This window comes from Symsagittifera roscoffensis, chromosome 2 (genome assembly GCF_963678635.1).
Source record: "Symsagittifera roscoffensis chromosome 2, txSymRosc1.1, whole genome shotgun sequence".
NCBI lineage: Eukaryota > Metazoa > Xenacoelomorpha > Acoela > Convolutidae > Symsagittifera > Symsagittifera roscoffensis.
Window position 1 is genome coordinate 2,826,851 of NC_087063.1, and position 25,218 is coordinate 2,852,068.

Sequence of the window (25,218 nt, forward strand, 5' to 3'; positions counted from 1 at the left end):
CTCGAATGAAAATATGAGATAACCCTTCGTGTTTGAACTGAAGCTGATGAGACGAACAAGCTTACTATCCAAAGTTTTCCTGCAGGTCACTGCTCAGGTTCAGAAATATTCTTAATAGTTTCCATAAAAAACTTGTAGTTTTTCTTGTTGATTTCAATGAGTAAGTTACAGTAAGTTATGGTAATTTACAAGAAACGGCTGTTCCGTACTTTTATAATATTAACATCGTTGCAACGTTTCGCAAATTAGGTTCCAATTAGATACCTTGTCGAGTCGAAATGGCTCTCCTCAATTCAAAATAACGTGGTCCTTTTTTGAAATAAAATTCGCTACAGCTATTAGTTTTTGATGAAAGTTCTTTCACTCAGATTCAACAGTAAAGTTCGCGTTTCAGTATCTCAATATCAACTGTATAACTTGTTCCGTCAATTCAAAACAGGCTCATCCTAGATGCTGAAAGTACTAAAATCCATTTCTGCAAATCATCGTCTGTGTCTGCGAACTTAAAACTGCCCTGCAAGCCATTGGGCATCTTAAGTCCAGAAGGGATGACAATTAATCCAATCGCAATGTTCTTCCCTAAAAAAATGATAATGCCTAAGAAATTGGTTAAAGCTGTGCCCGAGAGATGCATTCGGCCCTTTTCTTCTTCTACCGGTGGATAAACAGCTGTGGAACGAGAAAACTAACTTCAATAAGATAGGCAAACGAAAAATTTATCGGAAAAATTATTCAAAAAACAAACCATAATGCAAAAGCCAATAAAAATAACTGAAGGTGGATATCTTGAGTGTGGCGATACAGTAAATAATGAAAACCGAACAACCGAGGAGATAGAAAAGAAAAGAACCGAAAAAATTGATCACATTGCTCAACAATTATTAGAAAAAATATTTATTTTTTCTTAATGAATTTTTCTTTCGATCGAATTGTTCAAATTGCTTGAAATTAAAAAACAAAACTTCTCTATTTTTGTATTATTTTCCGATTAACTTAGTTTTGTTTTTCTGTTTCAAGGAAAAGTGGATTTTTCAATCCAATTGATCAGTTTTCCAAAATTACAATCGAGCCGTCCTTTATTTCAATAAGCCATCACGAGACTTCTCCCTCAAAAATCCTTGACCATCTCATCTGAAGTAATGATGATGATTTCTGAGCTAAATACTGATTTCTGAACCAAACATTAAACCATGGCATCTCAAAAACTGACAATGATTTGTGAGCCGAAAGATGACATGGCGCAGTCTAATGAATCAAACCTACGCGGACTAGAGTTTTTTTGGAACAACTCATCAAACGAAAATCAACATGACTGGGAAAGGTGGGCGGAAAAATTCCAACTGACAATTATTGCGAAAGACATCGAAGATGTAATTAACCCACCGATAAGAGATGAACTAATTTACCCTATGGCAGAACCACTGGACCCATCCGAGGATCAGACCCGTCGGGCCGAACAAGAGGAACGTCATAGAGTAGCAGTACAAAATTACAACGAAGAATTAAGAAGGAGAAGGGCGGAAGATAACGCAAAATTTAACGGACTTCAAATAGGAGATATTGACAAGAAGCTCAAATCACAGCTATACCTAGCACTCGGGAAAGAAGGACAGAAATGCTTCTCTCATAAAAATCCTGGAAAAAAAATTCTGGATATTAATTTCGCAGAATTTTGGGAACTATTAAAAACGACTTTCACGATCACTACAAACCTAACATACGAAAGATTTAAATTTGTTGGCCGAAGACAGAAAGAACATGAGTCCTTAGAAAAATTCCATGAAATTCTTTCAGAACTAGCAAAAAATTGTAAACTGGGGGAACTCGAGTCAGAGACATTTTCATAACCAACATGAGAAATGTCGAGATCCAAAAGAAACTATGCATTGAATACTTGACCCCAGAAAACGTACTATCTTACGTATTAGTTCACGAAAAAGGTACTAAAATTCATCAACAGTATCTAAAATTTCCAACTTACAACCCAGGACCAAGATCACAATACGTGAAAAACGAACCAACATTAAACATAGTTGAAAATAACAAGTGCCGTAATTGCGGTCAGCAATTCAAAAAAGGACACCTATCCACATGCCCGGCTAGAGATAGAAACTGCAATACGTGCGGACGGAAAGGACATTTTGCTAAACACTGTAGGAGTTCAGCAAAAACTCAAACTAACATCGTCGATCAGAATCGGGTACCCCAAGAAAACGAAATTATCCGGGCCAACCCGCAGGAAAATCCCGAATTTGAGGTTAACCTAGACGACTTCTTAGTTCTAGCCATCGACACAGATAACCAAATAAATGCCGTTGAAGACAAAATAGAGCGCGGATTGAGAACAGTATTCAATCACGAAGGATTAGAATTGAAAAAGACACTAAAAGTAGCTCTGGGAAATTTCAACCCCTACTATACCGAGATTCAAATTGACTCTGCAAGCCCAGTTTCCTTCATGAAAAAAGACCTACTACACGAACTGAAGATACGAGACAGATTTGTAAAGCTAGAACCTGTGGACGAGATAACAAAGAAAGCATACCAGGGTTTCGGGAGTACGATCAATATTATTGGAAAAGTTCGAGTGAAAATCCACTCGAAAGGATGGGAGGCTAATGATCAAAAACTTTTTATCACAGAAGGGGCTGAAAGAAATCTACTAGGAAATGACATCCTACCGAATTTGGGTATTGTAGTATTTCAAAAACAACCTCCACCCAACGGGTCAAAGTCACGGGAAAACCAGAAAGTACCACCCATCGGGACAAATGTCAATCAAATAAAATTCGCATCCGACATCCAACAGTATCAAAACCAAGAGACACCATCCCAACGTGAGTTTAAATTATACATATCAAAGCACTTTCCAGACCTTATAAAAAGAACTGGTAGATCAAAAAACTACGTAGTTAATACTTATTTTAACGAGCCGATAAAACCGATACAGGTGAAAGGGAAACGTATCCCAATCCATCTTCTCCCCAAAGTCAAACTATGCATCGACCAATTATTAAGTGACGGACACATTGAAAAACTATCTAGATGCTCTGAAGATTGTTTTATTTCCCCTATCGTGATTACAGCAAAAAGGGATGGATCAATAAAACTAGCGTTGAACTCAAAACTACTAAACAAACAAATATTTCGCAATAGATATCAAATGCCGAATCTATTCGAACTAATTGACAACGTTGCAGTCACTATTAGCGGCCACGATCAAAGAAACATCTGGTTTTCGTCGAAAGATCTAAAATACGCCTACAGCCAAATTCCGCTTTCGAAAAAGGCAAGTAATCAGTGTAATTTTAACATTGTGGGGGGAGAAGTAACGGGTTCATACCGTTTTAAAACCGGATTCTATGGACTAGGCGATATGCCCAATGAATTTCAACGTATAATGGACCGTTTGACGGAAAAACTACCAAATACTCATTGTTATCTTGACGACATCCTAATCGCCACCGTAGGTAGCGAGGAAGAACATAAAAAGCTAGTCATTAATGTGTTAAAAACGCTAGATGACGAGGGACTAGCCATAAAATGGGAAAAATGCACGTTTTTAACTCATAACATAGAATGGTTGGGATTTAGAATCGACGCAAAAGGGACGACACCATTAATACATAAATCTGACGCAATCAGAAACCTAAAAGAACCAAACTGTATTAAAGACATCAGATCCTTAATGGGATCGATTAACCAATTTAATAAGTTCATACCAAACCTAGCGTCCTTATCAACAGCCTTCAGAGAACTTATGCAAAAGAATAAACCATTTAAGTGGTCCACAGTACATACGGAAGCGTTTGAAAAAATCAAGAACGAAATTTGTAATACGGTGACGAACCACCATTTCGATGTAAAACTGAACACTCGGGTGAAATGCGATGCCTCACATTTAGGATTGGGCGCGTCAATCGAACAAGACCATTGGGGGAATTGGAAGACCGTAGCGTTCGCTAGCAGATTTTTGAATATCGCCGAATTAAAATACAGCACTAACGAACTCGAATTACTGGGATTAGTCTGGGCACTAGATCATTTCAAAAATTATCTACTGGGTAAACAATTCTCAATTTTAACAGATCACAAAGCCTTAATAGGAGCACTGAAAGACTATAAATACACTAAAACGGCCCAATCACGCCTCACCCGTTGGGCGGATAAACTATTACCGTTCGACTTTACCGTAGAACATTTACCCGGTAAAGATATGGGATTTGTCGATTATATATCCCGACACCCATCGGGTGAACCCGTACCAGTTTCTCTGGATGACGAGAAGTTTGTTATCGCTTCAGTAAACCAGATTAGTACACTCTTAGGCTTTGATCACCTTATGCCAAAAAATTCGTGGGCGCAAATAAGAAATAAATTCTCTCAACATTTCTTAGCACATGACGTCACTTCTTGCAATGCGATTGGCCAGTCAACAGATCATATGACCAGTCAAGAAATAGAACGTGAGAAACGAATTGCTAATGCCGCTGAAACTTTCCAAGCGATATCTAACCATTCCAACATTTCAGTGTGCCAAAATTCTCACTCGCGTACAGAACTGTGTGACTCATCTTGCAAAACTAACGACTTTTTTACGAATTTTAAAATCCTGAAAGAAATGGCAGAACAAATTGAATTTAACCAACAAAAAGAACTCACTACTAAAGAAAACACGGACGTTTTAACACCAAATACTAGTAACCCGTCGGACAAACCCGAGAATAGATCACCTAGCAAAAAGAAAACAGTTAACTTATTCCCTTTCTCTTGGCCGGAAATATTTGACTCTAAATTTATGTCCCTCTTATCGAAACAAGATCTAATTCTGAAAAAGATAATCAAGGCAATCGAGGAAGACCGAAAACAGGATATCCTACAACTGGGAAACTATTATAAGTCATATTTGAATAACTTACATGTCAGTGGAGGATGCCTCTATTTGGACAACCGTTTAGTAATCCCAGCATGCCTAAGATCGACTATGCTGAACAGACTACACGAAGCCCACCCCGGCCAGTTCGCAATGAAAAGCCTGGCAACGCAATACATCTGGTGGCCGAAAATTTACCGTGAAATCCAAGTCCACGGCGAAAATTGTATAGAGTGCGTGAAAGCAGGTAAAAATTTGAAACCTCTTATAAAACACAATACCCTAGGGGAACTCCCAATGGTCGAAGAACCAAACCAAGAAATGGAATTAGATTTCGCTGGTCCGTTACCTTTAGTATGGGGAACAAAAAAATACATATTGGTGTGTGTAGACAGATTTTCAAAATTCCCATCAGCTCAAATAACATCCAGTACATCGGCAAAATCTATTATAAACTTCCTTAGTAAATACATTGCTTTACACGGGATACCTAGAACAATTAGAACAGATCAAGGATCTGGTTTCATCTCCAAGGAAGTTAGAGAATTCTGCCACGATCACAACATAAAGGTGATATTTAGCCCAGTGGGTGATCATAGAGCTACCGGATTAGTGGAACGTCTTATCAGGACCATTAAGGAACGACTCCTGGTTATGGCACAAGAACGTCCAAAACCTTCACTAGAATCTGCACTCCTGAAAATAATAAAATGCTTAAGAACAGTAACTCAACAGTCGCTTAACTGCTCTCCTTTCGAAGCACATTTCGGTAGATCCCCAAACACTATCTGGCATAATTTGGTCAAATCACCCTCTTCGAAAAACCTTGATTGGAATAAAACTTTGTTATGTATAGATAAAGGCAAAAAACTAATGAGCCGAGAGCGAAGACATGACTGGGATGCCCCTGACGACATAGAAGATGGAGACGTCGATGAAAATTCATCATCCTCGGAGGATATCTCAAATGCCGTGAGATATGTACCAACAAGTGCTGGATCCCCAGTAAAAGTCCTCTCCCGGTCAGAAAAAAGAGATGCCTTGGGCATAAAGGACTCAATTCTGAACAACCCGTCGGGTAAGACCATTGTTTATCGAAAAATCCAAGATAGAATGAAAAATGAACCATACTATAGAGTACTTAAGGACGAAATCGTAAGGGAATCAGATCACACTGTGACTCTAAAAAATGGTAAAATAATACGTAAATCTGATTTAGCCATTAAAAGACAGTGCACCCAGAAGAAACCAAGTCCGAGAAAACGAGACCAATTAGTTAGATTTTATGCGACTAAAGGATTGAGGAAAACTGCAAAACCTCCAAGAAATGTCGGATTTAAAAGCTCAAAAACAACCCAAAAGAAACGAAATCTTCAGTGGAAATTTGAAGAGCTTGACATTGCGAGACGAAACGCGGCCATGAACAGTTCTAGGGAAACTCTTCTTAGAGAGGAAGAAGAACAGAGAAAGAGACTGAGAACACCGATTGGCCTCGAGAGTGACCAAGAACCAAGCCCGTCGGGCAAACCCTAACTTCTTAAAAGTTACCTAAATGAACCCGGAGTGACGATCGAACCACATGAAGAGATGTCAGACGATAATGCTAGTGACTTAATTACACTAAGAGACCTCAAGGAGAAAACACTACTCGAAACTACGAAACGAGACGAACACCTAATGTCCGACCGAACAGATCCTAAGCTAGAAACATCAGACCACGCCGACCAGAAGGTCGAGTTAGATGAGATTCCTTTGATCGACTTGGATTCCGGTGACAATGAAAGAGACTTTCAAGCGACCCCACAGTTGATTCTCTTGGACACTAGGGAGGAGGGCAATGAAGCGATCCAAGAAATGCCGGTACTTCCAGAGAATCCCGGAGGAGAGTTCCCTAAACCTACTGGAGAACAAACCACCATGGCGGAGACGGGACCCAAACAAACACATTCTGACCGTACTACGAAGACACAGAAATTGTCCGGTACTGCTAAAAGGAAAGCGTCATCTCCAATGAAATCACCACCCTCGAAAAAACTGTCAGAAATTTTTACACGTCAGAACACCAGACCTATGCGAACTAGGCAGCCTCCCAAGATGCTAGGTGAGAGAGTATTTACCAGTGTAGTCGACCTAACTGAGGAAGATCGTGATGCCCTAGAATTCGGTTCACCTAGTTTAGTCTCAGTATGTTCAACGTTGGAAGCAACTACGGTAGAAATGGAAAGCCATCATGTCGACCTAGTAGACCTGACAACATTAACACCACCTTCATCATCACGCCCTACTATAGTTCACTTGCGGGAAGAAAACGATGCGTACCCAAGTGACCCAAAGCCCTTAAAAACAGACGATCAAAAGAGTCCCGACAAGAAAATTGCATACGATGACTACTTTTCAAACGATCCCAAACCATTGAAGAAACTACTTCGGTTGATCGAGACTAAAAGTTGAGAAATACAAATTTAGGTAACCAATGTTTTAAGATTCCGCTGAAAGTGGTTAAAATCTTACTTAACAATTCCGCTGTGTTTTAGATATTAGTTCGAGCCCTAGCATTCAACTGCTAGTATAAAAGTTCAGTAAAAAAAACAAAACTGTGGAATCCACTTAAAGATTGCGGAACTTGCTTACATTTGCAAATTCCATTTGCAAATTTTGCGGATTACACTTACATTTGAGAGTTACGCTTACATTCTAAAATATTCACTAGCAGTTGCGGAATCCAGTTCATCTAGCTATATTCGCTTGTTGCGGGATCCTCCATACCACCGCTACTAGTTATTTAAAAGGCCTACTGCTGGTTGTAAAATTAGATCTTGGGGAGGGGGGGGGGTGGGGTGGTATTTTAACACGTTAATTTGAATTAAATGGCTGTTCATAGACGGTCAGACAGTTGAGTATACTAAATGAGACGTCACCCCGTGAGAATGAACAAGAGTTTTGTTGTGAATGCAGAAGGTTGGGACCAAAGTTATCTCATAGTTGTCAGCATAAACAGGCAACTTCAAGTTTGTTCCATCAATTTGTGACTGTGAAAACCAGTCTATGTTTTTTGAAGGGTCTAAAATGAACATTTATTTCACTTTTTAACAGTTCCTCGAAGTTCAGAGAAACGAACAATTTGGTCTAGTGAGTTAGGACCGAGTTGGTTAACTCATAGAGTAATTTCGGATAGGGTACACCGTCTGCTCGTCACGCTATCTTATTTTCGGCCGGATAGATTCGTGCAACTTCTTAGTCTAATACCGATCCTAATCTTACTCTTATACTATCTAGTCTCAGGTTGTTTAACTAGTCTCTGCTAGGCTCAATAGATCTAGGGTATACTGGTTTATTGCGGTTGCTGAAGTGCTCGGGAGAGTCCAACTAATTTCTAAGTTAAATTCAAATCTCTCTGGTGCTGAAATTACAAGTAACTTCAGCACTTACAAATAAGTGGGTTGTTAGTTAGATGGATCATGATTGGTTAATATTAAATACTTTACATTGGTAAAACATTTAATTTATCCAATCATAAAATATAGTTTAGATCAGGTTCCACCCATCCGGGTTTTACAGAGTTTTTTAGAACAGTTCTTCTGTAATTCAAGGATGGATGATGGACGTTGGTATTTGGTGAACATCATAATTTTCTTCCGCTTCTTCTTTGTTAAAGAAGTTTCAGGAAGCTGGAGTTAGGGACATAAGACGTTGTGTTCTTCTTGTGACAACGACTGAGTCTCTGCAACAAAATCAATTCTGCTTTCAGAATGGTTGGCTATGTCAGGTTTTTCTGTTCTTCGGGGAGAACTTCTTTTGTGTCTGATCTAGCTTGGGAATGGCGTGGAGATTGTGCGTGGAGGGGATGCCTGGTTACTCGGATCTGTACGTACACTTGGGTCATCGAGGTGGTCATTGGTCTAGTTCAATGAAGTCCTTTTCTGCGAGGTCAAGTCGTACTCTAAATCCTTTGAGTTGTGATTGTGAGCGGCATATTGATTGTAGTTGGTCATTCTCTCTCGAGTGTGGTGGGGTCGTTTTGTCTTTTGATGTTCGTCCTTGGTGTTGTATTCTGATCTATGTATTGCATCATGTGATTTTACATTTTATAAAACTTTTATTAGTTTAATATTTTTTAATAATGATTTTAGTTAGTTGTTTTCACAAAAGCTTTTTGTTTTAGTTCGGTTATTTTGAAGAGTTACTCACACTTGATTAGCTCTTATTAAAAATAGTGGTGTGGTCACAAAGCGTGGATGTAGCGCGGTGGGTTAGGCCGGCTATAGAGCATGCTCAGGACGTCCTTCCTGGTGGGTTAGGCCAGGAGTGGGAGTATGATTTCATGCGGTTTTTGTGAGGGGTCCTGTTATGTGACAACGTTTTATGTTGGGTTTGTTGTGGTTTTTCTTATGTTTTGTTGGTTGTGTCCTTTTTTCAAAAATCAAATTGTTTGTGGTATGGGTTTGTCTTTCGACTTTTTTGTGTTTTATTATTTCTTTCTTAGACTTTATAATAGTCTTCAAAAGAATAAATTATCCAGTTTTAAACTGGGTTAATCCGGTTTGGGTACCGTTGGTTTCCTTTTCTTAGTCATGCTGTTATTCTATGATTTGTGGTATTTAGTAAGCTGCGTTGGTTAGTTTTGTTTAGTATATGATTCCTTTCCAACCGGGTTAAAGGAAGGTTTGAAACATGTTATTATATGTTAGAGTTGTTGAGTGTGAAAACTTGAAACTGAAATTCATTATTTTAAACAATTCTTCGTGGGCGAGCTGTGCGAGTGTGGATAGAATTTCTGTGCGAATGAATGAGAATATCAAAAGGTTAGTACTGCAATTGCATTTTATTGATTTACTGCATAGAATTTGGAAATTTACTGCTAGTTATGGGGGAATTTTAAGTTACAAATTTTCATCATAATTAGATTTACTGCTTGTGGGGAAAATTTTAGAAATGAATTTACTGCATTGGTATTAAATTTATAAATTTATAAGTGTAAGAGATTAATAGAATTTTTGAAATCTGTTTGATGAAATTTGCGATTTTTATTTGTCTTTTGTGGTTTTTGTAGGTGATCGTCGGATGAAGGCTAAAAATCTAAAGAAAACATGAATAAAGTATGGTGAGTTTTTTAATATTTCAATTAGTTAGTTATATTCATTTAATTCATACTTACCTGTTAGTCGTCGGGGAAAAAACCGTGGGGGAAGATGTCGTGAATTAGTTCTGAAGTTGTTAGTAGTTTAGCTAAGATGCGGATGATATTTTTAGTTTGAAGCAGTGGCCAAAGCAATTGAAGTGACTTAATAGTGGTTAGTTCTTCAGTGCCAACTGCAAACTCATAAGGTGTGTTTTGGATTTGATTATATAATTTGTGATTGAATTTAGTGTTGTGGATGAATTCTAAAATTGGGATTTCTATGGGTTGTACAAACTCGTGCGGGAGAAGGAAGGGTCGGGATTCTTCGGCGTTGAAGGTCTTGGTGATGGGACAGAAGATGTACATTTGGGTTATGGGGTCATAATTACGAAGAATACCATGGAGGTTAGTGTCTTTAATACAATATGTGAAATTTAGGAAAAATGGTGAAGTGTATTTGGAATTAATGAATTGAAAACGATGGTGTGGTTGTCTAGAGGGTGTGTGTAGGTCAAAGTGATTTTGGATGAAGCGATAATAACTATATGTGTGGGTTTGTTTAGTGCGCAACATAATATCGTGTGAGCAGTGTAAATCTCTTTCGTGTGGTGCAAGGAAATGAAAGGTTAGTGAAAATAGTTGGAAGCGTTCTTTAAAACTTTCGTATGCTTGTGTGTCTGTTAGTGCTTCTGAAATAATGTGATCAAACTTTCGATCGAAGATGTTTAGTGTGAATATATATGGTGTCTTGATGAAAAATTTCTCGGTAATTTGTGGATTAGCGAAGCGATCGTCGTCTAAGAATTGATCTTGGTTAGCTCTGATGATGTTGTGATCATAGTATTCGAGTGTATATTCGTTAGCTCTAGGTGCAGTGTGTGTTTTTAGTGATTTTTTATATCCAACGTAAGTAAATTGTCTAGCGGTTAGTGGTGTAGTGAGTCGATATAGCATGTCCGTATTTCGCTCTATATCGATGTGAGTGTTAGATAATGGTAAGCAAAGAGGGTTAGTAAAATGATAATATGAGGTCCAAGAGAGAGTGGGCATTAAAACGTATTCATCTACGAAGTTGCGTGTTTCGTTAGTGTCGTGGGGGGTGTTTAAGGTGTATTGTGGGAATGAGGGTAAGGTGATGGCTAAAAATTCTTTTGTGTTAGTATGCTTGGGGTGGTTGATGTATTCACGGGCTGTTCCTGGTTTTGCTGGGAAAGGATGGTTGGGGAACTTTCTTTTAAAAGTGCGGTAAGCTCTATTAGTGTTGAGTGAAGATTCAGTGGATGTGGATGATGGTGCTAATGATTCAGTATAATTTGAAGAGGGTGTAGGGGTAGGGGGGTTGGATGAATTTATTGTGGAGGAGATTTGGTTTATGGTTGGGGTATTAAGGTGGTAGGGTTGTTGTTGAAGGGTAATAAAATTATCTAGCTCTGGGGAGATTCGGGGGGTGTCTGGAGAATGAGATGATTGGTCAGAATGGTATGAGGAGTAGGTTGGGGTAACTTGGGAAGCATAAGAGGGTGTGGGAGTGATTGGGTCAGGGTTATTGGATAATATGGGTTGAAAAGGGGGTTGAGAAAAATTAGAAGAGTTATGAAAATTATTGGATGGGGATGGTTCTGAGTCAGCAAATTCATCGGGGGTTTCAATATTCGGGTTATTGAGTTGTGAGATGGAATATAAAACTGAGATGTGTGAATTAGTATCGGAATTCATGCCTGATGTTACATTACTAGATGGAAAATCGGGTGGCGGAAAAGCAAAAAGTGGTATTATTGGGATTGGGGAGGTAAGATTGGTTGGGTGGGAATTTGATCGGTGTAGTGATCCAAGTTGGCGGCTCATCGTGGGCTAAAAAAATGATTATTTTGAGACTGAAAAGCGGTGGTATGGGGTTGTTCAATAATTTGTTCATAAGTATTATCATCTTGTGACTGGTGTGTCATTATATGTTGAATGGGACTTTGTGATGTGGTGAGTCGAAAATTTGGATTATGTGTGATGGCTAAGTTTCGAAAATTTCGTGGGACTAGGGATAGTGGATGGTTATTTGGTAGGGGTGGTAATTGTGGTGCCGTTGGCGTTATGTCTACATTGTTATGTTCTTCGTCGTATGTATTTTGTCGTGTTGTTATTTTTGTGTTATATTCTTTTATTTGTGCGTCTAAAAGAATTTTGTTTATAGATGTAGAAAAGATTCCAAAAAATCCTGCAAAGAGTATGCGTGCTACACTTGCTTGTCGATTGACCTGTGTGTGTATAGCACATGTGTTGTAGATTCCTTTTAAAAGTGAGAAAAGAAATCCAATAAAGTTAAACATTGCGTATAAAATAGTCAATTTTTCTAAGATGTAGTAGGGCCATCCTAGAAAATCGAGGATCTCATTTTTGAGTGTAACAAAGCTAAAAATGTTAATTGGTGATATATCTTGGGGACGGTATTTTTCACCGTTTAGATATATATAATCTTTAATGTCTTTAAAATATCCGCTATAGTCTTGCGTGTAGATATCGGCAAATCCTGCGGTTTCTGCAAGTTTGCGTAAATTTTGGTCTATTGATTGTCTTTGTATAGTGTCCATTTGTGTTAATAATTCTTGGAATTTTTGTGTTCTAATGTGATGTTGAATATCTGATTTTGAATAGATTCCTATTGATTGTAAGTCTATATTTGGGTTTCGAGCAATAGCGCGAATGCTTTCTGGTGAAAATTTTTTGAGTGATTGCATTAATGTGGGATATGGAGTGAGAAGATAATATTTATTTTCATCAGGGTTTAGTTGTACTACATTGTGGCTGTTTTCTGATCCACATGGGACTGCGGTATCCCAGAAATAGGTTCTTCGTGAAAGTGTATCCACGAAATGTACTTTATTCTTATAAAAGATAGGGATTCTTTTATAACATCGTTTATCTTCAAAAACGTATAGTGGTGATACTTTTTTAGTACAAGTATAAAACCATAAGATGTTTCCTTCATAGTCTAAAAAATTTGATCTATTTCCAGATAATAAGTATCCTGCATAGGGTATTTTTAATACTGCTAGTGCAAGTGATTGTAATATTTGTGTTCGTTCTAATTCGCATAGGTGGTGTAGTGTTTCTAATTCGGAGAGTGACATTTCTTGAAAAATTCGGCTAATTGTATAATCTAGTTTCATATCTAAATGAATATCATAGTGGATATTACCGAAATATGTAGTATTCATTAGTGATAATTCTTGTAAGCGTGTGCTTCTGGTGTCATGGGGTTTTAGATGTCCACCAGGTTGTCCGTTGCTTTTTTCAAAATTAACTGGTATATAGGATGTTCCTTCGTTTAGAGGATGACCTGTGGCATATGGGTCGATTTTTACTTTTCCAGTGGTCATGTCGAATCCTTTTTCGTATTCAACTAATATTTCAGAGTATTGTGTTCTGTGAAGTGGATTCCTGTATTTACATGCAAGTTCTGTTTCTTGATATATTTGAAAACGTGTCAATTTATTTTCTATATTGTCTATGTTTCTAAAATTAGAACTTAGTTTTCGTGATGGATGGACTTGTTCATATGGAATTGATTGTATAAAATATTTTTCGTGAAATTTTATCATACGAGCGTGTATTTTTGCTACTTGAAATGTTGTACATGTATCTTCGGGGAACCAAACAATTGTTGCTTGTGTTCTCGTTGTAGGGTCGCAATAACCTTGATCATTTTTACAAGGTAATCGGATTCCTTGATAGATCATTGTATTATCTGATAAATCTCGTGTTAGTTGTATTTTTTCGAGTTGTATTTTCCAATCAAAAAACATTATTTCTTGGTATCCTTTATTTTTTGTGTCTGCTTTGCAGTTTGATGGGTCATTTATACCAATGTGTGGTATCCAATGTTTATCGTGTAGGTCATAGGTTAATCGTCCGTGTGCGCCGCTATACGGGTATTTTTCGTCTAGTTTTATATGTCCTTGGTGTCTTTCAAGTTGTGATTGATGTACAGAGTCTGGAAAAACTTGAAAATTAACTAACTTTCTTTGGGAGTTTTTATTTTGTGTGATGTTTAGTCTAAGTAATTCATTTTTACAATCGTCGGGATTGAGATGTAAAAGACGTTCTATATTACTTTGATAGAATGATTCATGGTCAAGTCGGTTTTTGTTTCCGTTCGAGACTTGTGAACAATGTACTTTCTTTTCGGAAAATGTTGCTGTGAATTTATAACCTGTAACTGTTGTTGCTCGGGCTTTTGAATAGAGTGTTGCTATTACATCTGTGGTTTCTATAGCTTGTGGTTCTGTTTCACATTGTGATACTTGATTTATTGCATATTTATGTAGTGTTTTTTGTTCATTTTCTTCACAATCGTAATGTGTTACTAGTAAATCTTGTGGTCCTGTACGAGGGGAAGGGTTTATGTTTTGATTTGAGATTACTAGAAAAAGGAGTTGGAGAAAAATTAATAGTTTTAGAATATACATGTGTATGATAATCCTGAGTATGGATTATAAAATGTAATGTAGCCAATTGTGTTTTTGGTATATCTGTCGTATTTGTATATTACTTCAGTAGTTATAAACGGTGGTGGTAGTGATTGAGCTGTTATGTTAGGTGGATTTAATGGGTAGGGATGTTGGGTAATATTGTTTAACTTAACGGTAATTTCAAACTTTAATTGTAAACTGTTTTGTTGGAGTATTTGAATATTGTGATCACGGATATCGTTGTGAATATCTTGGCGATATTGTAATCTATTAAGTGCCCAGTTATGAAGGCGGTTACTTTCCTGATGTTGTCCAAATAGTGGTGGAGGTGCTGTAAATGTATTCCAATCTAGTCTTAAAGGAATATTTATTGATGATTGTTCTCGATATCTGGCGTCGAGATTATTTGGAAAATTTAAGTTAAAGGGTGGTGGTGAAAACTGGCTTATTGATGGTGTTGATGATAGTGATAATGTTTCTGGTAGTGATGAGGATGTTGTTGTATCCGTAGAAATATCTATGGGGTCATTGACTAAATTTGGTTCACCTTGTGTAAATGAATGTGTAGTCCAATATGGGAATCGTGATGTTTGGTTTGTGGGGTTGAAAGGATTTTCACGTATTTGCTCAGATGTTGGTGTTGAACCTAAGTAATCTGATGGTAGGCTTGAGGTGCTACGTTGTGAAAGAAGCGTAGGGGTTTCTGGTAATATACCAATGGGGTTTTCTGGAGTGCTTTGTGATGGGGATTGAGGTATGTCAAAATGAACTCGGGGAGTTTGAAAATTTCTGTTTCGTCGAGGATGTATAATTTGTCTATTTATTTCGACTGTATTTTGGTTTTGACTAGAATTTTTTATTCTACTTAGTTCTTGTGGTAGTGTTGGATATAGGTTATATGTTGGTTCGCTTAAAGGTGCTTGTCGTTGAACTGGTTCTAGTGGTTCTGATAAACGAGCATGTCGTTCTTCAAAAGTGTATGGATTGTCTTGAAAAGAAATTCGTGTAGATGTTTGAGGATTTTGAGTAGTTGAAGGTGGTGTTTGGTTATCTTGGGATGATGTCGGTGAAGACTGATTCTGTGACTGTTGGGTAGCAATTTTTGATGGTTTTTTGAATTATTACTTTAGTGAGAAATTTTGTGTTTATTATAATATTCTTCCAAAAAAAGAATTAGAAGGACTGTTGCTAGGGCAAATGTGAGGATTGCTTTCTTTATACATTTACAGATGGTCAAAATGAGGGATGATAAGAATGCTATGAAAATTACAAACAATAAAAAAATATCGGTTCTACTGAAAATTGTTCGTATCATTTAGACAAGTTGTATAAATCGTACCTGTGGATATAATCAAGGGTTTTGGAAAGTTGGAGGAATAGTTCGAGAATAGTGTAGAAAATTAAAAAAATGTTACAAAAAATGATTAGGATTATTAGAAAAGATTCAAGTATATCAAAAAGAAATATTATAAAGGTTTCAAGTATTGTAAAAAAATGTTTAAGATTTATGAGTATTTGAGTAACTGATTGAGAGAAGAGCATTTAAGAAATGATCTCTTGGTCGAATATTTTTTGCTGTTTGAGGCGATTTTCTAGTGTGGTCGGATTATTTATTAGTTTTTTGACAAGTGGGTTGAGTTTTGTAAAAAATTGTTGGGGGCAATTTTTATGGTGACTGGGAGGTCGTCTTTTTCTTTATTTTTGTTTGTCAAATGATCCGGGGTATGGTGAGATTTTTATACTTTAGGCTAATTAAAATGTTCATTTTGTTACTTTAGGCTAAGTTAACAAATTTGCTTTGGGGGCATTCGTGGTTTGAGTTGGGGAAATATTGTTGATCTTTGGGTTATTAGATAAGGGAGGGGTACGGTATTATGGTGATATTTATTTTAGTTGTCAAGTTGGAGTGGTTTGCTTATTTTTGACCTGGAGGTCGTAAAGTTATAGTTATAGATGTGCCTGGAGTTCTATATGATTCGTCTAATTGGTCTTAGTTTGAGTTAGAGAAAGTGACGGATTGGATGAATCCTATTGGTCTATTTTGAACTAGAATTATTACGTACTTGTCAGCATGTTATTTTGAAAAATGTAAATGAAAAATGTTTCGGAGGTTTCAAGATTGTGAAGCAAATGTTAAAATTACTTTTGAAATTCTACCTTCTTTAAAATTTTAGATTGGGGGATGAATATTTTATAGTTTTTACGTGGTTGATTTCGGAGTCTTGTTGTTTTTCTATTTTCTGATTTGTCGATTTGTTCTTGGGGTATTATTTGTTCGGTCATTTTTCTATTTTTTCTTTGTTTTGGGGATTCTTTATGGTTTTGTGTATTGTTTTTGATGGCGATTGGTTTTGTGTTTTGATTTTCGGTGGGGTTATCATTTTGTTCTGTGTTTTTCAGATGTGGTTCATTTTGAATGATTTTTAATCCTGTGAAAGAATATAATTGAGTTAATTCGCGGAGTGCGTATTCTTTTGGGTAATAAGGTAATAGGTTGTTTCGATGTTGAACGATTTCTTTTTTGTTTGAGTCGGTAATTTTATATGTGACATCAGTGGGTTTTGCAATTATCTGGTATGGTCCTTTTCGAAGGGGTTGTAATTTTTTAGAAATTCCTTTTTGAGTATTAAAATTAGGTATTAAAACAAATGTTCCAATTTTTAATTCGGAGGCTGGTGTAAAACGTGAATTGATTTGTTCATTAATGTTTTGTCTTTGTAATAACTTTTTTGTTATTTTTTGATAAATTTCATTGTGTTTTTTATCTCTATTTAGAATCCATTCGGTGTGTGTACCGGAGGCTAGTTTAAGAATTTGTGGGTGATGAAAATGATCTTCATCGTGTGTATGTAAAGGTAGGTTATAACAAATTGAGTCTTTATTTGGTTGACAATAACCTTGTGCGTTTTTATGAGAATTTGCTGTAAACATTATTGGTTTGCGTGGCTTTTGGTTAAAAACCATTTCGTATGGTGACATTCCTAAAGTTGTCGTAATTTGTGAATTATACGCTAAGGGAAATAATTTTACATCTGCTGACCATTCGGTATATTTTGTATCATTTCCGTTGATGATACATCTAAGATATTCTTGTAATGAACGGTTCATACCTTCGACTAAGCCGTTTGTCCAAGGTGCATGAGATGTACGTGGTTTGTGTTTAATGTTATATAAATGACATAGTGTGATAATTTCATTATTTATGAATTCTGTACCGTTGTCTGTAACTAAAATTTCTGGTAGTCCGAATTTTGCTATCCAGTGTTCATAGAGTGTTGTGTAAGCGTAATAAGCGTTACAATGTGGTACTGGGTTAAGTGCTACATAATGTGTAAATGCGTCAACAATTACCATAATGTAGGAGTTTCCTTCTGATGAGGGTGAAATTGGTCCTTTGGTATCAAATGAGATACGATGATTGAAGTACAAACTTTGTCCTTTAAAATCTTGTTTTTGTGCTATTTGTTTTTGATTTGGGTAAGGTTTATTTAGTTGACATACTATACAGTCATTGCATAGTACTTTTATCCAAATTGGTGCATTTGGGAAATAAAAGTTTTGTATAAAATTTGAATATGTTTTTTCTGATCCAGAGTGTCCTTTAATATTTTGTGTATGTGAAATATTAAAAGCTATAAGAATCATACTTAAAGGGAGACATGGAACTGTAGATTCATTCAGGTTATATTCTAAAAGGTCTGTATTTTCGTTAATTGTTGTGTTGTTAAATTTGCGAAAGTATCGGAGGAGTGTTTTGTTTCCTAGAATGGTTGAATCTGCTTTGATAGGTTTAGTTTTATATTTGTGCCATGATTTTAGTTGTCGAATTACAGGGTCAAGGTTTTGATATTGTTTCAGTGTTGAAATTGTAATTATTTCTGTTGGGGGGAGAAAAATGTTTTCGATTTCTAATTTAGATAAGGGTATTGTATCAAGTGGGTCGTGAAGGTCAAAAACTTGATTTATTGTGTATTTTGAATCATTTGTTTGTGGTCCTGATAAATTTATTTTATCAGTTAAATTTTCTTTTTCAATTAGTGGAAAATGGTCTTTCTTAGGTGGGTGTTGTTTTGTTCGTTTTTGTTGGGTGTTATTTTTTATCCATTGAGAATATGGGATTGGTTTGAAAGTTGATGTTCCAAGTAAATCAACTTCATAATGATTATCTTGACAATCTAAATAAAGTGGGAAATGTTGTAAACTATTTATTTGTGATTGTTCAATATCAGTTTTTACTGCATATTTGCATTCCAATCGGGGTGATGTTTCGTTTTCTGCAAGGTAGAATTTTATGTTTTTGGGTATTTCAACTGTTGTTTTTCGTGTAAGTAATTCAGGTGGTGTATTTCGACTTAAGGTGTCTGGTAATGCAAGATTTTTTCCTGCAGTCCAAACTATATGTAAGTTTGGAAATTTCATTAGAATTAGTTGAAATCTGTAAACTCGGTGGTTTGGGTTAGATTTTTGTGTAAAGAGAAAGATGATTGGTTTATGGTCTGTGAATAAAACTGTTGGATGTTTTGATCCAAGTATCAGAAATTCATTTTCTGTTAGTGTATATATTATGGCTGTACATTCTCTCATTAGAGTTGAGAGTCGTAGCTCTGCTTGAGTGAATAATCGAGAATTTGCTGATATGAGGTTCATTTTATTTGTACCATTATGTGATTGTAATAGTGCTGCACCGATGCCAAAGTTCGAAGCATCGCACATTGCATAAAATGGTTGATTTGAATCTGGAATTGTGTTTGAAATTTGTTCAGTTAAAAGTTTCTTTACTTCTTCAAATCGTGTTTGATGTTCTGTGTTCCATTCAAAATTATTTTGTTGTCTAAGGATGTTATAAAATGGTCGTAGATATAATTGCATTTTATAAACATATTTACTTAAAAAGTTTAACATTCCAAGAAATTCTTGGATTTTCTTTTTATTTGTTGGTGGTTGAAGTTTTTGAATAGCGTCAATGCGTGATTTCAATGGAGTGATTGTTTTTCTTTCTATATTATGTCCTAAGAATTTAACTCTTGTCAAAAAGAAGTGTGATTTATCGGGGGCGGCCTTCAGATTTTCGTTCTGAAGTATTTGGTGATATTTTTCTAAAACATTGAACATCTCGTCTTTTGTTTGTGATTGCATAAAAACATCGTCTAAATAGGTGATTGCGTTTTTCTTGAGTATCAGTGGTCTAAAAATTTTGCTCATAAAAGCTGAAAATGCTGCTGGTCCTATGGATATTCCATAGAATAAACGGTTGAATTCATATTGTTGGTTTCCGATAACAAATTGTGTTAAACGTCGTGATTGTTCATCTAGTGGCATTTGATTGTATGCACTATTCATATCGGCGGTTGTAAAGTATTTGCCGTTTATTTTTGTTAAAATAACTTGTATTGGTTCAATGGGCCAATTACATTTTGATTCATCTATGAGTGAATTGAGGTATCTAGCGTCGAGAACGATTTTTAATGATTCTCCTTTAGCTAGAATGATAACGGGGTTGATAAATGTGTTGCCTTTTGGTTGTTCTTCTTTATTAACTGGTGATATAATGTTGTATTGTTCTAAAATATCGAGTAATCTGTTCACTTTATCATGTAAGTGAATTGGTACTTTACTTGCTCTCTGTTTTTTGAAAACTGCGTCTGGTTTTAACGGGAGGTGTAGTGATGAACTGATTTTGCCAACATCGAATTTTGATGTTGCATAGACTGATGAATATTTAATTAGCTGTTTGGCTAATTTTTCGAATTCGTCTTGTGTTATTTGTGAATGTTGGAAATTAAACATTGTTAAAAATTTTTGTTGGTCCTCTGTGTAGTTACTTATGTTGAATGTAGGTTTGAAATATGGAGTTTTTGTGAAATAATCCGTATTTCTGTTTTCGTTACTTATTATATTATTTATAGATAATTCTTCATTAAGAATTGTAGATTGGCAAATATCTAGTAATTGGAGTATATTATTTACGCGATAGGCTTTTTCGTGTATTGGTGATATTGTAGCGTTGGTTTCACAATATCCTAAAAGTCCTAAAGGTAATGTTACTTGGTAAGGTGTGTTGTTATAGACATGTAAGGAAATGATATCTGAATTCGAATTTTTCAAATATTTTATGGATGATATTGTGATTTTGAAAAATTTGTGAATAGGTTTGAATTCAAATTCTGACATATAAAATTTTTGTTTGTTTTGTTCTTTATCATATTGGTGAACTTGTTTGATTGAAAAATTATAGATATTTCCTGATAGTGGTTTTAGGTGTTTTCTTTGTTGGTTAAATATCGGGTAGAATTTTGAAAAGAATGGTGGTTGTTTATTTAATCTTTGAAAAAATGTTAAGGATGTTTCTTTTGTTTTTGTATATTTATCTTTGATTAATATTTTACTATTTAGTATGTTAATTGTTGGTATATACTTCGAAATAAATGGTATTGCAATGATATTATATTTAATATCAGTGATATGGAATATTTGTTTAAATGGCTTATTTAAAATTTTGCTTTGTTCCATTGTTCTGGTGGGGAGGAGAAATAATTGGATTTTTCCGTAGTTTATCAATGTTGATCCTTGTGCTGTTGCTAGTTTGCTGGAGGTTTCAAGAGGTGTTAGCTTTGGGTGTAAGGTTTTTATTTCATTCCATGTGGGGATGTTTATTATGTTTGATTCTGCTCCTGAATCAATTAAAAAATCTATTTCAAGGTCTGGTGGTTGAAATTCTTTATTTCTTGGGCTTTCTAAGAGAAATGGTATTGTCCAAATTTTTTCTTTGGGTTGTTCTTTTTGTATATTTTGATAAATATGGTTTGTATTCAAGCATTTTGTTTTGGTATTTTTATTGGTTTGATCTGTAGTGTTAATCTCATTTGTTTCTTGCGTCGTTGGTGTGGAATTTATGGGTGTAGTGTAATAATTTTGAAGAAATTCTGATTGATTTTCATATATGTGTGATGAAAAAGGTTGTTCATATATGACAGATTCATAGTCATTTTCGACTTTTATCATATTGATAGAAAGAGTGTTTTCAGTATCACTTTCTGAATCTGATGATGTACAGTTTATTTGATTGAGTTGTAACGTATCAGTTACTGTGTCATCAATACCTGGAGGGTCTGATGTTGTTTCTGGATTAGATTGTACTTGATTAATTTGTCTTTGATGTTTAGGTGTACTACTTCTGTGGCGGTTATTAGAATTATTATAGTTATTATTATTCCGGTGTGGTGATTGGGAATAATTTCTATAACGATTATTATAACTTGAGTGTCGATTTTGTGAATTATTTCGCGATCTGTTTTGGTAATTATTGTTTGGTCTGTTATAGTTCGATCTATTATATGAGTTATTCCTTGATTGATTGTTCGGGTAATTCTGGTTTCGGTTGTTTGAATAACTTCTATTTCGATTATAGGAGTAGTTTCTATTCCTATTGTATGATGAATTTCGTGATTGGTTGTTTGGATAGTAGTTATTTCTTGATTGGGAATTAGATCTAGAAACAAATCGTTGTGTATTTGAATTTGATCTGGAGTAGTTATTTCGACTATTTGGTCTATTGTAGTGATTTTGTGATGAATTATTCGTGTTTCTTCGTTCTGGTGATCTTCCTCTATAACTTGAGTTATATGGTGATTGATTTCTTGTATAATTTGTATTGTTCGGGAGTGGTTTTCCTGAACTGTTGTTGCTGTGGACTGTTTTGTTCGGTAGATTTTGATCTTTTTTCATGTATTGATAGAATGATTTATTTGGTTCTTTATATTTTTGAGGTTTATTTTGATTGTCTTGCTGTTTTTGTCTACATTCGGAAATACTATGTCCGTATCGTCGGCAATAATTACACCATTTTTTGAAAGATGGTTTGCCTTTGAAGTTTGGGTTCTTTTCATAAATATTAAGTATTTCAGTGATTTTTTCAACGAGGTCTGTCTCTGATTCCTGTATATTATTAATATTAGTGGGAGTCGTTTCAATTCTGTTAACGTATTGTAATTTCAGATTTTCCGTTTCTTCTAGTTTCATCGTGATTTCTGCTTGTTCTAATTTGTCTACTAGTTTTCGAAAATCTAAATCGGGTTCTCGAATTGAAGAAGGATGGGATGCTCTCTTTTTTATTGCTATTTTCCTTAATTGTGGTGTTAAGGTCATCATTAAGATTTCTGTCATCTTTGTGTTTTTATAGTCATGTGTATTTAATGAATATGCTTTTCGAACTAGTGTTTCGATTCGTACTGCTATTTGCTTGATGGTTTCGTTTGGTAATCTGCGAATTTCATTACATAAAACTCTTTGTTGTTGTTTGTTTCTTTCGGAGTCAAACATTTTTGAAAATTCTTGTGTAAACCTTTTCCAGTTTGATTTTATTTCTAGAGGTAGTACTGAAAACCATTTTTGGGCTGCGCCATCTAAGGTTGTTTGTATTAACGCTGTGCGTCGATGTATCCAGTTTTGATGTAGTGGCGTATTAATTGGTTCAGGTCCAATATTTAAAATCAGGTTTGCTGTTACTGCATTTAAATAATCTTCTACAGAGTATTCAGGGTCTGTTCCTGTGAAAACCATTAAAGGTTTGTTTGATGTTATTGATGATCCACCCATAAGGTATGGATTCATTGTCATTTGTAATGATTCTGCTGCATTTGGCATTTGAGAAAAATTCGAAAGTTGGTTTCTTGTTATTTCATGTTGTTGAAGATAATATGGGAGTGGTATTTCATTTTGCATTTGTGATGCTTGATACGAGTGTGCAGTCATTGGATTTTGTTGTTGAATTGGTTGAAAAGATTGTGTATTAATTAGATTTTGTTGTTGAATTGGTTGTTGATGTTGTGCATCTATTGGTTGTGGAGAAAAATTTCTATGATTTGTACGTGTTCTCTGTATTCCTTGTCTACGATATTCTTGAGTATTTGGTGCAAATATATCTGGTTGTAAGAAATCATCATCTGAGGATAAATAATCCATTTGATAAGATGTCTGTTTTTTATTTTTATTTTGTTGAAAAAATGGGTAATTTTCACTGTGATCCTGTGGAGGATTTGTTTGGAAATTTATTGAATTAGGTTGGGTCATTGGGTTATCCCAATTTCGAGATCTTGTATATTGGTTAAAATTTCTTTGTGGTTGGTTATATGTTTTTGATGGATGTGTATAATTATAATTATGGTCTGCAAAGTTGTTTCTAGTGAATGTTTTGCGTGTTTTTGATGGTATTGTCATGGGTCTGTATGTTTGGTAATCCATATGTGAATATTTAGGGGCAACCGAAGGTTTAACGGTTGATTGTAAGGTTACCTGTGTTTGTGAAGGATTTGTATTTCTTGGTGTTGTTAAATTTGGGCGTATTGGTGAAATACTTTGTTGTGTAGTTGTTGTGTGTACAATTTCTTCATTTATGAAGTGTGATGGTGTCTGGATATCTTGTTGAGTAAGATTCCTAGTTCCATTGAGGTTTTCATTGTGTATAACTGTAGAGTTTAAACTATTATTTTGTGTATCGGGTAAAAATGTATTATAGTTTAATGGTGTTGCATCAATGGTTAATGGTATTACTTTTACATAATCTCTTATGTAAGATATCGTACTTATTGCTTGACTTGAGATTGATTGTGGGAAGCTTATAAATGCTGGATGAGACCATTCGGGGTCCCAAACATAATCTGATTGTTCTGTGATAGCGGTATCATCGTTCGAGTTTTGGGGTCTAAAATTTTTTCTTGCTTGTGCAATTAAATCAATATTGTGTGTGAAATAATCTATTATGAACCATGCCAAAATTTTTTGTAGATCGTGTTTTGTATGTTGTGAAACGTCGTCTTTCGTGAAATTTTCTTTAATGATGTTTAAATAACTAGAGAGTAGTGTGATTTCATGTCGTACTCTTAAATGTTTAGATGTTTCTGTCGGTGAGACATTTGTTATTGGGATTTCGTTTTCTAATATCGAAATATAACTATATATTATTGCGAAAACTTCATTGGTGAATATGGAGTTTGCTCTTTGTGAGTTTTGATATTGGATGCTTTTTATATATTCTGAAAAAACTTTTGAAAATTCTAAATCAAGATCGTCTGTTTGAATTGTATATTTTCTATTATTATGGTTTGGTGAGGTGAATTCTATGGAGTAGATTCCATACTGTTGTGTTATGTTGCATATATCTTTTAAGTAGTGGTCTATGATTTGTCTTTTGATTTTTACATCTGGGAACTCTGTTTTACATGGACTAATTCCGGGTTCAAATAAATTTACGAGTAAATTTTGACAAAATATGTGTTGTCCTCTATCAGTATCTGCGTCTACTATAAAAGGAAAGATTTCATCATCATCTGGAGTTTCTTCACCTGGAGTGTGCGTTGAGCTCATTTTTTCGTTCGATGACTGTTAATATGTAATTATTAATGTGTCGAATTGGTTGATTCCAATTGTATAAATGTACTGGTTTGTGTTTATACTGCTTTTTTATTCTTCTTTTTCCTCTTTTTGATGAATTTGAAGTTGTTTCTGAGTCAGAGAAATATAATTGATCGTGAATTGGGCAATTTTTATCTATTGATTCTTTTAGTTTGTAAAGTTCGTCTAAACTGTTGGTTTCTGATTCTGAAAATGCGTTTCGATTTTTTGAAAATCTTTTTCGTGTTATTTGTCTTTGTTTAGTTATTATTTTTCTCTTTAATGTTTGTCGTTTTGTTCGAATGTATCCAACTGTTTGTGTATGAGGTGTGATTACAAGGTCGTATTTTTTGTTGTCTATTTCACAATTGTGT

General features: G+C 35.3%; 2 protein-coding genes across 2 annotated transcripts in view; one reads left to right on the top strand and one right to left on the bottom strand.

Moving 5' to 3' along the window:
- The window catches only part of LOC134839599 (cyclin-dependent kinase 10-like), a 501,898-nt gene that overhangs the window by 260,693 nt on the left and 215,987 nt on the right, over positions 1-25,218 (top strand). The window lies entirely within an intron of this gene.
- LOC134838970 (uncharacterized) overlaps positions 1-25,218 on the bottom strand; it is an 81,618-nt gene that overhangs the window by 45,591 nt on the left and 10,809 nt on the right. The window contains exon 6 of the mRNA XM_063854342.1: positions 7,792-7,934. Within this exon, the coding sequence (XP_063710412.1) occupies positions 7,792-7,934 (143 nt within the window). The remainder of the gene's footprint in view (positions 1-7,791; positions 7,935-25,218) is intronic.